Here is a 12,781-nt window from a genome sequence, read left to right as displayed (position 1 = left end):
GCATATTACGGAGTGTTTTCCTACCTACACCGAAAAAATAATTACCATGCATCCTGTCATCTTTCCCCACCTTCTAGTTTTGGTTTCTTTTTTTTATCATTTATACTCAATCACATGATCACAATTTTTATAGCTACTGATTCTATTACTTTGAATCACCCTTTCCTTGGTTTCAACAATCAGCAGTATCCCCACTCTTTTTTCTTTAAAGTAGAATCCATAGTAATTTTCATGTTTCAGCATATCTATGTACAGCCTTAATAGTAAGAAGAAAACACAGTTTTCTTGGGTCACACTTCATTTCCTTTATAAAGTTGCACTAATGATGTACGTGTAATGAAAATGATAACAGGAAATATTTAGTTATTAGCACATATCAGGTACTGTTATAAACATTTCATGTTTGTTAATCATTTAATACCAACAACAATCCTATGAGGTAGGTAGCATGATCATTTTACAGATGAAAATAATGGAGGCACTGGGAGGTAAACTGACTTGCCCGAAGTCTCTAAGTTGTAAAGTGCAGAACTCTGATTTGAACACAGGTGGTCTGAATCAAGAGCCTGTGGTTTTCACTGCTACATAATGCTTTGACGTTTACAACTAGAACCCGACTGGAGGGAGGGACAGTAAAGGATGCCACTAGCTTTAAGGAGTGAAGGCCAGGAATGCTAGATGTTCGTAGTAATGAATAGGGCAGATCCTGACGATACAGACTGTACCATGTCCCTCACAAAAGCTCTGTTTCCTACTATGAGAAAATGAAACTATTAACATTCAACCATCTCATTAGACACGTTAAACACGTTAGACAACGTGCTTAAAATTACTTAATCCTAGAACATTTCATATAAAACACGAAGTTTTTTCTTTGGCAAGATTTTAACAGGCTCAATTTTCCAGTGATGCAACTACTTTGGTGCAGAAAAACTGTTCAGTGTTTGGAAAATTATGTCACTGATGGAAATACCACAACCCGTAGCATTTGTGTTGCCGAATAACACACCTATATCAATCTGCACATATAGTTCTCACATTCATGAGTTCTATATATGAGTGCCAGCATCATTTAACTACTTCTAGTGTAGTCATGGTCAAACAGTTACATATCATTGAAAATATTAGTTTATTATATATTACTTTTATTTTTTCTATTCAACTAGGACAACATGTTGACTTTAAAATTATAGATGTACTCTATCATCTATGAACTTCATTTCAGGATCCAAAAAAGCTCCTAGACTTGTTGAGATCTCACAGCATTATATGGGAGTTGTAATTCTTAAGGGGTTTTCTTTATTTTCCTCTGATGTCTTCTGTCCACTTCTTTCCAAATTCAGACACATAATGAGGAAGCTTAAACTCTGGTTGATTCATCTTCTTTTCTCAGTACTGTTCTGAGGGCTGGATGTGCTATTAGGAGCCATGCCATTCTGCAGTAGAATATTCAGTTTATTTCTACAAGTTCCATTTTTCAGAGTTCTAGCATTTTCTTTGTTTAAAGTTCTATTCCTGTCCATATTTTATTGTTGCTGGTGAACTTCTGGTTGTCATTCTTTTTAGCAATACTTGTTTGATCATTTTGTTAGCTTTTGGGGAGTGAGTGTTGTGGTCCTGCTTCACTCAGCCGTGTCAACTGGCGGTCATTTTTTGCCCAACTTTAGATGGAGTGCTTTTCTTTCCTTTGAAGAGACCATCTCAATAAATATTTTCCTTAGTATAAAAGGGTGAGTCTGTCAATTACTTTGTGATGAATGAAAATTTACTACAAGCTTTTCTAATCTCAACTGCTTTCTTCTTATTATTAATAAAGTAGAAGAGTCTACACTCAGAGTCCATTATCACATATCATATCACTTTGGAGAATATTCGTTAATATTTACTGAGTAATGACAATGTGTCAGTCACTGTTCTAAGAGCTTTGCATATATTATTTCTTTAATCTCATAACAATCCTATGAGGTAGATAGTATTCTCATAGGAAAATGAGGTGTAAGAGTACCAATTTGCCCACAGTCACATAGCTATTAAGTGGCAAAGCAGGGGTTTGCACCCTGGACATCTGATATTAGGGCCCAAGTTATTATTTATTCACTACCTTACTGCCAACCAAGGTTTTAGGGACCTCCTGTTCCATTCAAGGAACTAACTGCTTCACTATTGATTTTTTGATTAACACTTTTTCTTTAGAGCCTACCACAAATGCTCAATAAATATTTATTACCTGAATAAATGAAAGACTTAACTGCTTATTTTCAATGCTTCCCCCTCATATCTTTTAATGTGCCTTTTCCTTTTAGAAACAAGGGCAAATTAAAATCACAAATACCATTCTTACTCATTTCTGGGTGGTTAAGAGATAATCTCATTCTATGCTTAAGGAGAACATTGTAGCTTAAAACTTTTCACCTGTACTTTCTGAGCGAGGTGACCAATGTTGAACAGAAATGCAGATAGCTTTTTTTAGTATTTCATTGCATAGCCCTGATAGCATATTTGCTTTAAAGGAGGAATTTTTTCCATAATAACACACAAGAATTAAACACTTCTTTTCTCCCACTTTTGGCAGAAGCAGCTCTATGCTCCCAGGCAGCTCAGATGATCAGTTATATGCCATGTAGTACCCTGCCAGCCCTGAGAACCAGATCTACTGAAGCTACCTATGCCCAGCAAAGCTTACTATTCTGTCTCTTAGTCTGTCAGATTTCTGACAACAAATTAAAAGGAGGTCAAGCATACCAACAGATTATCTTAGGCAGCATGCTTGATTTACAGTGAAAAGTTAGTGGATATAATATGCTAACACAATAAACAGTTGTTGCAGCTTCAAATACCATGATATGTTGATGGTTTTTGCATTATTTTGTGACAGGTAGGTTCTAGCCTCACTTCACATCACATTCTATAAATAACATTAAAGAATAATTTTAAAGACACCAACACATGTAAATAAATGTACAAAAATAAGACAGAAAAAAAAAATCTTGAACTTTTAAATAAAAACAGTCATGAATTTTTAATAGTCTATGAAAAAATAGTGTGGTAGGAATAAAATGATTACGGAAATGAAAGTCTGTTAATGTAGACAACTTTTTGTGGCACAGTTCAGGTATATGTACTGCGTCAATGTGGTGAAGAACCTTTGTATGTTACAGATATATAACAATACCAGAGAAAAACATACAGATGATAATCAAGTGTGGACAACAAGGGAAAAAAATTGAGAAGATAATGGTTTGAGTAAATTATTTAAAAAATTAAAAGGTCTTAGCTAAATTGGGCTTGTTCTTAGAGAAGAATCTGTTCAAAACTAAGAATCCACTTCAAGTATTTACATTTTAATAAAAAAGATACAATGGCAACATAAGAAAACCGAGCTGGTGGGTTTTAAAAATAACTTACACTGATGACTGAAGAGGAAGTTGACAAGTTTAAACCTTCAAGATCAGCCATCAAACTTGGAGAAAGAGCTGGTGTGGGAAGTGCAACTGGAGTGGATACTGGGTTAACTGTAAGAAAAGGCCCAAATTAGTAAATGTGCGTGAACGTTTAATTCAAATTATTAAAAGCAACATTTTTATTTTGTTAGTATATCTAATTAAATTACTTTGATTAATAAATGTATGACAATTCTATTTAACATCTTGATTTAGTCAACTTATTATCAAGTCATGGCAGTTATTAGTCTTAGCTTTCAAAACGTAATGGCAAATCCTATAACAAAATAAGGATATAAATACCTTGAGTAATAGTTTGTGAAAATTTTTATCACATAACATTATCACTAACATTTATCACCCAGTAATCTCCCTAAAAAAGTAAAGAAACATTTTCTTTCCAGACTATCATAAGAATAACAACCGCTTCCAAGAGAATGCTACAGTGGAATTAGAAGTCTTGAAAGACGTTCAAATCCTATATCTATTTTATTCTCCACTCTAATCAGGCTACCTAATTCCCTTGTAATTATACTTTTTCAGCAAAAGCTATGTGCTAGATAGAAATGTTTGACTGATTCTAAAACTGCTATATACTTGAGAACTGATACCTGTAAGTTTGGAAATCTAAAAATCCAAGTCTGGTCATGTTACTCCCCTGCTTAAGACTCTTCAAAGGCTCATAACTGCCTACAAGATAAAAGCCCAACTCCTCAATTAAGTTCACAAAGTCCTCTATGGTCTGCCCCAGCCCAAACAGCACCTCCTACGATAATGGAAATGTTCTACATTTGATAAAGTGGACACTAGCCACATATGCCTAACATACTCTTGATACGTGGCTAGTATGACTAAATAAATGCATTTTAAACTTTGCATAATTTAAGTAATTACATGTGGCTTCTGGCCGCCATACTGGACTATTCAGGTCCAGCTTATCTCCAATTTCAGCACTGTTATGTGCTAGCTCTATGGGATAATAGTTCCCAAGATCTTGTTCTATGTCTTGGAGCCTTTTATATTCTACTCTGTTTGCCTACTTCTCTGCCTTGCTCATCTCGCAACTTCGATCTGGCAAGCTACCCTTTAAAAGGAAAACACTCTCTGGCTCACCTGCAAACAGCTTATATGTGCCTTCTTTGTTCCACAGATATACTTGGACAAACTTCTATAACTGTACTTCTCATGTAATACAAATTTGTGTCTTTACATGTTTGCATTTCTGCTAGTCTGTGTGAACAGACAATAACATTAATTTTTGGTGTTTCTAAACCATTTGAATAAAATACATTACAATGTGGTCAAGTTTTAGCTTCCAACAAATTCTCATTCCAAGATAATATCCTAAAGGGAATAACATTTAGTTAATTTGACATTTCTTTTTTATTTTTATTTTTGGAGATAGGGTCTTGCTCTGTTGCCCAGGCTGGAGTAAAGCAGTGCAATCCCTTCCTGGGCCCAAGCAATCTCAGCCTCCTGAGTAAGTGCATGCCACCATACCCAGCTTTTTTTTTTTTTTTTTTTTTTTCAGAGATGGGGTCTCCCCATGTTGCCCAGGCTGGTCGCTAACTCCTAGGCTCAGGCAATCTTCCTACCCTGGCCTCCCAAACTGCTGGGATTACAGGCGTGTGCCACGACACCCAGCTGTGACATTACTTTTCAAAGCATCTTTTTCTCATTTTAGTCTCACAATATCCAGTGAACAAGGCAGAACAAATATTAATCCATAAAGTTAACAACAAATATTTATTCTGCAAGGTAGCAAGTGAGAGACAAAAAAGTTCAAGATCCTCAAGTAACAAAACCTAATTAAGAAAAAGAGATACATGTATTTGACAAAAAAAAAAAGTAACAATACAGTCCGTAAATGATACGGCCAAAGAAGAAAAATTTCAAAGGAAACACTAAACAAAATCTCAACATATATAATAGAGAAAGCAGCCTGGAGGTTGGATGGGGAGGGAGTGGAGCTCTTGGTCTTCCCTATGCTCACTTAGTACGGCTGAAGCACAGCTTCAAATCCCCAGGCTTCCTTAGACCCACACAGAAAACCCCTGTACAGTTTAGCAAGTGTCACAGAGTCAGGGGGAAAACAAGGATCACTGGAGAAGCAGTGGAAGAGGAGGCTTCATGAACAGGAGGGAATGAAGTCCAATTTTTAAGTAAGGGTGAGATTTGAATAAGAGGAAAGAAAGAAGCCAGTTAATTGTTGGATAACAGAATGCTATAAACAAAGGCTGGGAGGTAGGAAATTGAAAAACTAAGGGGACTGGATTTACCCTATAGACCAAGGGGAACAGTCAAAAATCGATCAAACAGAGGAATGACAATGAATATGGTCCTGCAGGATGGTTAATCAGGTGGTAGTACAATGCACAGACTGAAGGCAGGGTTGGGAGTAGGGAAGAATTTACAATAGTTTAGGAATGAAGTGAAAAAGACTAAAGCCAATGGCAATGAGAAGGCTTAAAAAGAGCATTTAATATTGAAGACACTGGAAACTGAGCCACAGGGAGATTAATATTGACAAGGTCATAAAAAGTGAATGGTAGAACCACTATAGGATTAGAAACTGCTTCTTCTAACTTGGATCATAATATGTTGCCTTCCCATGCAACACGTAACTTTCCAGGTAGGTTCTAAATGCATGTTTATTCATTCCTTTGTACATCTATCTACCCACCCATCCACCATCCGTCCTTTCAAAATATTAGAATGCCCATGTAACGAATAAAAAACTGAATAAGAAACAGCCTCTGATTTCAACTGTGGCTTGGCTAAATACCATCAAGAGACAAGAGAAGAAACTTCACACCGCAAGCAAGTTCTGCTGTTTTTTAAAAAAGGACGGGTTTTAATATAATTTCAGAAGATGTGTGCTCTGGTAGTAAAGAGATGATTATGCATCTGTTTGCAGGTATGGCAAGACGAAAGTTGGCATTGAAAGCTTACCCTAAAGTGAATTCTGAGGCTAGGTGACTGTGCTGAAGTATTTAATTAGTAACGTGTAAAAACAAAGTGACTCTATGGGGTTTTTAAAAAAAATGTCATAGCATACAAGTTAAAATGAAATATCATGCCCACCTGGCAAATTAGAAAAGGTAATTTTAAAATACAAAATCTAGCATTGGTGAAGGTACAAGGAATATAGCACCCTCATATTAATACTGTGTAAGCTGGTACAAGCTTTCTGAAAGGCAATTTTATTTACTTATTTTTGAGAAGGAGTTTCTCTGTCACCCAGGCTGGAGTGGAGTGGCATAATCACAGCTCAGTGCAGCCTTGAATTTCTGGACTCAAGCAATCCTCCCGCCTCAGCCTCCTGAGTAGCTAGTATTACAGGTGTATGCCACCATGCCCCGCTAATTTTTCTATCTTTTTGTAGAGACAGGAGTCTCACTTTGTTGTCCAGGCTGGTCTCGAACTCCCAGCTTCAAGCAATCCTCCTGTCTCAGCCTCCCAAGTAGCTGGGATTACAGGCATGAGCCACCATGCCAAGCCTAAAAGGCAATTTTGGACAAACAAATTCTTCAAAGTCTTTGTTCCAGCAATACTACTTCTGGAAATTTATCTTAAGGAAACAGTTACAGAGATATTGAAAAATATATTTACAATGCTGAATGTTACTTCACTAATTATGATAGCAAAAAATGGAAAACAGCTAAATTCCCAACAATAGTAAATCTGTTAAACAGAATTTGTTCTAACAGGATAAAGGACAACCATACAGTTATAAAGAACGTAGGTTTTGTTTTGTTTTTGGAAATAGGGTCTTGCTCTGTCACTCAGGCTGGAGTGCGATGGCACAATTGCAGCTCACTACAGCCTTGACCTCCTGGGGCTTAAGCAATCCTCCCGCCTTGGCCTCCAAAGTGCTAGATTATAGACATGAGCCACCACACCAACTAAGAACATGTACTTTAAACAGAGGAGAAAGCAAGTGATAAAACAGTTTCTCAGTAGAATCCAATTTGGAAGGGGGATTTGCATATGAAGAGAATCTAAACTGATATGTCAGAATGTTAACCTGGGGTGTTTGGATTACAGGTTAATTTTATTTTCTTCTTTTTATTTTAAAAACTTTCTATAAAACTTTTTTTCTTTTCTAAAAGTAGATCTAATACAGTAATTATTCAATTATTCTTCTGATCAAAGCTTTGCCTTAAGATTTAAGAATAAGAAAAACTGAATACATAATGGCTTAATATGTTGTTATTTAATTTGTAATTTGCTGCATCATTGGCATCATCAGCACCAGCATCATCACTAACCCCAGTAATGCCTATCATGTGTCAGGCACAGTTCTAAATGCTTTTACGTATATCAAGTCATTTCATCCTTTGAGAATTAAATGACTCCCAAAAGTATTTGTACCATCCCAATTTTATAGACAAAGCAGCTAAAGCATGGAGAGGTTAAGTAAATTGCCCAAGATGTCACAACTAGTGAGTAACAGAGTTGGGATTGAAACTCAGACAGCTTGCTCCACTGTCCTCTTAGTGACTCCACTCTACTGCCTTGACCAAAATTCACTCAACAATGTGATATCACATATCATAAGGCTTATCTGAGGTATGATTATTGTTGGCTGACAGAGATTTTTTAAATATTTCACTGTCAGTTGTACTAACAATGTAATGACATAGGTTTACATTTCCTATAAAAGAACACTAGAATATGATCACTGATTTATGATCGTCCTACTGAAAGCACATGGTATGGGGTCCTAAAATATATTGTTTAATTTCCAGGAATATAAAATATGCCTGAAACATAGAAAGCATATTGATATCTCTAAGTCTAACAAAAGACTGTTAGGTCATATATTATCCTAGAACAAATGTTTTCTCATGTATTGTTAACTGACCCCCATGAAAGAGAGTCATATAACTTAATGATCTAAAGAAACTGTGGAAGTTTTATAGTCTTTAAAAAAAATTACAAATGAATAAAATGAGACACAAAGAAACTACTAAACCAATTAAAAGCATAGGACTAATACCTGTGCTCATGATAACATTCCCTCAACAGATATAATAGAGAAATAGTAAGAGAAATAACCAAATTGTTTTGTAGTAGAGTCAGTCTATTGCTAGGGTTGCTGCCTTAGAGACAGACAATCATTATTTCTGGTAGTAGCAAGCTCTTTCCCTCCTCCATAACTTTATTCTGCCTAGTATACCCTCCCCTCATGCCTCCAACAGCTTGACTGATGCTTTTTTTCTTTCTTTCTTTTTTCTTTTTTCGTAGTGGAATATCACTCTGTCACCCAGGCTGGAGTGCAGTGGTGTGATCTTGGCTCACTGGAACCTCCGCCTCCCAGGTTTAAGCAATTCTCCTGCTGCAGCCTCCTGAGTAACTGGGATTACAGGTGTGCACCACCACACCTGGCTAATTTTTCTATTTTTAGTAGAGACAGGGTTTCACCATGTTGGCCAGGCTGGTATCAATCTCTTGGCCTCAGGTGATCTGCCCGCCTCAGCCTCCCAAAGTGCTGGGATTACAAGTGTGAGCCACCAGGCCTGGCCAACTGATGCTTTCTTAAACTTAACTCAAAAGTTAAATTTTGATACTGCTAGGTGGATTAGGAACCTTGATACTGAACAGTATTTTGTGCATTTCTCCTCATTTCATCTATAATGTGGCAATCTAATTGCCAATTTATCTGTTTTTCCCATTACACTTTGAGAGTTCCTTGGGTAGGGACAATATTTTATTCATTTAGAATCTCCAGTAGGTAGCAGATTACAAAGATCATAGCAAGTATTAAATTAACATTTCCTGAATGAAGAAATGAAGAAATTCAGTACTTGCAGTCTTCCTGGTATGCACTGTGTACCTAGCAAACAACCTGTGTGGATTATGATGTGCCTCTTAGATAAAACACAGGGAATGTGTCTGGCTTTCTTTCAAGATTAATCTAATTCTCACAGTTGAGAACTAAAGCCACTGGAGAGTAACATTTTAGTATCTGAGCAACAAACTGCATGCCATGGGCAATGGAGAACCATTGCAGGCTAATAGGAGGCATACAGTGAAGTTGGCACTCTGCTTGTCTTTATCTCTAAGCTCAGATCATGGTTCCTTCACAAGGTTTTTGTAGTTTTTTAATTTGGGGTTAATGAAAACCCTGAAGAGGGGTTTTCATCTCCCTCTCTGTTTCTTCACTATACTCTGTATCTCTATTTTCTCTCGTATGCAATAGTTATTTGTCCTGTTATCTGTGTCTCTGACTAGATTTTAGTTTTTGGAAGGGAATGACTAAATTCTATTTATCTATTACAGCACCTACTAAAGTACCTTGCACTTGGCAGACAATCCAGAAAACACAGGCTGAACTGACTTGTTAACAAGAGAGTTTCAAGTGTCGTTTCTGACAAAAACAGGACTATGAAAGATTTTTAAAGAAATAGCACTTGGGTATTAAAAACAAAGAGAAACACTATATCCTATATTGAGTTAAAAAATGTAGGTTGGGATCAAAGTTCCCTTAAAATTCAAAAAAACTTTCATTTCAATTCTTAAAAACTTCATTTTTTAAAAAAGCTTGTGTCTCAACATATAAAAATATACTTTTTTTTATAGAATGGAACTATAACAATTATGTCATTTTACAGGTTTTTCTTTTTTTACCGTAGTTGCCAGGAAATCCAGAGTTGAATATAAGAAGAAAAAGTTGTAATTAGTACACTCTAGTACCTTGTAACATTTACTCTTAGTTCCTTTTTAAATGTACTTTACTGTTATTCTTTTACAATTTTCAACTTTGTAAATTATGAAGGTTACAAACATACATATGTAAGATATTCAAATGTCACAGAAAGATACAAAATATAAAATGAAAGTCTTATTCTTGTCTGTTCCCAGGTTAGTCCTACATCACAAGGAGGCCAGAGCTAACCACTGAACAATGCTGCAATGAAATTTTTGTATATGCCTTTATATGTTTTATTAATTCAAGCAATATTTACTGGGTGCCCACTAACTGCCAGGAGCCACTCTGTACACTAGGAATAGCAGTGAGCAACACAGACAGAGATGCTGTCCTCATGGAACTTACATCTTAGTCGGGAGAAAGAGACAATAATCAAGTACCAAAATTTTAAGGTAATTTCAGATAGTGAAAAATGCCATGAAGACAAGAATGACAAGAATAACAAGAATAACAAGAAGGTTTGTGCTATGGTCTGAACATTTATGTCCCTCCAAAATTTGTGTTGAAACCTAATCCAGACTATGGTGGGGCCTTTAGTAGGTAATTAGGTTATAGGGGTTCTACCCTCATGAATGGGATTAGTGCCCTTATAAAAGTGGTATGAGGGATGGTGTTTCCTCCTTCTGTCACATGAGGAAACATAAGTCACTATCTCTGAAGCAGAGCTAGCCCTCACCAATCATCAAACACGCTGGCACCTTGATCTTGGATTTCCCAGCCTCCAGAACTATGAACAATTAATTTCTGCTGTTTATAAATTACCCAGTCTAAGGTATTCTGTTATGCCAGCTCAAAGGGACTAGGACAGTGTGTAAGAGTAGGTGACTTCTGAGTTGGGGAAGTAAGGATCAGTCTGCCAACAGAAAATCTGGGGGAATGTTCTCAGCAGGGGAACAGCAGTAGAAAGGCCCTTGGCAGAAATGAACCTGGTATGTGTGACAAATGCATAAAAACAGAGTAGGATGAAATGTGGATAAAAAGAAGACAGGGGTCAGATCATCTACAGTCTGAGAAACCTGGGAAAGGAGTATGGGCTTTCATCTAAATGCAAAATTAAGCCATTAAATTCAAGGGTTTAAAACAAGAAAGAAATAAGATCTGATTTTATCAGTAGTTTATCAGTAGGATAAATTTCTGGAAAAGAACTGCTAGGTCAGTGGGGCGCGGTGGCTCACACCTGTAATCCCAGCACTTTGGGAGGCCGAGGTGGGTGGATCACGAGGTCAGGAAATCAAGATCATCCTGGCTAACACAGTGAAACCCGTCTCTACTAAAAAAAAATACAAAAAATTAGCTGGGCGTGATGGTACGCAGCTGTAGTCCCAGCTACTCAGGAGGCTGAGGCAGGAGAATTGCTTGAACCCAGAAGGCGGAGGCTGCAGTGAGCCAAGGTAGTGCCACTACACTCCAGCCTGGGCAACAAAGTGAGATTCCGTCTTGGGGGGCGGGGAAGAACTGCTAGGTGAAAGGGTATGTGCAATTTAAGTTTTGATAGATATTGTTAAAATGACTCCAAAGAGCTGTACCTATTTATATTCCTATCAAAAACATGTACATCTGTTTCTCCAAATCTTAGCAACACTGGATGATACCAAACCTCAAAATCTTAGCCAATATGTAAAACATGACTCAAATTTAACTCCAATTTTATTTTTAGTTTCTCTGTTATTTCTCTGTATTATATATTTTAATTTCTCTATATTAAGTATATGCCATGGCTACTGGGGACAGGGCAGGTAACAGTATAAACAGAACAGATCTATGACAGAATGAGATAACCTAAAACATAACTCACTCTCAGCATAGAAAAACTCTATCAAAAATGATAGTAGTTTAATATTCATGAAATCTCACTTCTTGTTACTCTTCTCCTAGTGCAACAAAGTACCACTATCTCTCTCTCACTATGCAGGAGGATTTAAGGGGAGGTGGTAAATACATATATCTTTGTACACTTGGGTGAATATATTTGTAGGATTCTGAATTCTTAGATTTGCTGGGACAAATATTTTTTGCAGTTAAAAGACTGAGAGGTATAGCCAAACTGGCCTCCAAAGGCTTTGTAACCCATTTCCATTCCTACTGAAATTGTGCCAAGTGGAAGATGGTGATGTCCTTTCCATTTTGATTTACATTCCTTAATCCTCTACCTCCTTAAGTTACATGTGTCAATCCCCATAATCCACATTTCACAATGTAGAAGTTATAAGATATGGATGACTATTTAGCAAACAAGTATAAATTACTAAAGCAAAAGATTTTAAAATGAATTTTGTGTACTTGTATTTGGCCATCTATATTTGTTCATGTGATAATGAAGTGATATGCTGAATAGATGAAAGAAACAAATACCACTGATTTCCAAAACTTTCTTGCCTTATTCATCTATAAGTCTTTCACAATAAATATTGATATATTTTGGGACACGTAAATGAAAGGTACTATAAAAATAAAAAATACTCTTACTAAACACAGAAGAAATATTTTAAATTACAATACTTACAATCATCCAGATCTAGAAGTGAAACATCTTTGGTAAGAGGAGTTCTATCTTGCTTTGTTTTCTTTTCTTTCTCCTATAAAATAACAAATATTTCATTTATCACATGTTCTGTTTTAAAAATCT

The 12,781-nt window shown here is 36.4% G+C and overlaps 1 protein-coding gene across 3 annotated transcripts in view; it reads right to left on the bottom strand.

Annotated features, from left to right (window-relative positions):
* AP3B1 (adaptor related protein complex 3 subunit beta 1) overlaps positions 1-12,781 on the bottom strand; it is a 296,004-nt gene that overhangs the window by 84,127 nt on the left and 199,096 nt on the right. The window contains exons 21-23 of one of the 3 annotated variants that reach the window (XM_055366969.2): positions 12,659-12,731; positions 3,406-3,512; positions 1,125-1,685 (exon numbers count right to left, since the gene is read on the bottom strand). In XM_055366969.2, the coding sequence (XP_055222944.2) occupies positions 1,647-1,685; positions 3,406-3,512; positions 12,659-12,731 (219 nt within the window). In that variant the 3' untranslated portion in view covers positions 1,125-1,646. Of the gene's footprint in view, positions 1-1,124; positions 1,686-3,405; positions 3,513-4,504; positions 4,671-12,658; positions 12,732-12,781 lie in introns of those variants that run through there. The other 2 variants (XM_004058672.5, XM_055366970.2) reach the window with 2 other exon arrangements.

The sequence above is a fragment of the Gorilla gorilla genome, chromosome 19 (assembly GCF_029281585.2).
Source record: "Gorilla gorilla gorilla isolate KB3781 chromosome 19, NHGRI_mGorGor1-v2.1_pri, whole genome shotgun sequence".
Classification (NCBI taxonomy): Eukaryota; Metazoa; Chordata; class Mammalia; order Primates; family Hominidae; genus Gorilla; species Gorilla gorilla.
Note: the sequence above shows the minus strand (reverse complement) of the source record. Positions and strands in the feature narration are given on the sequence as shown.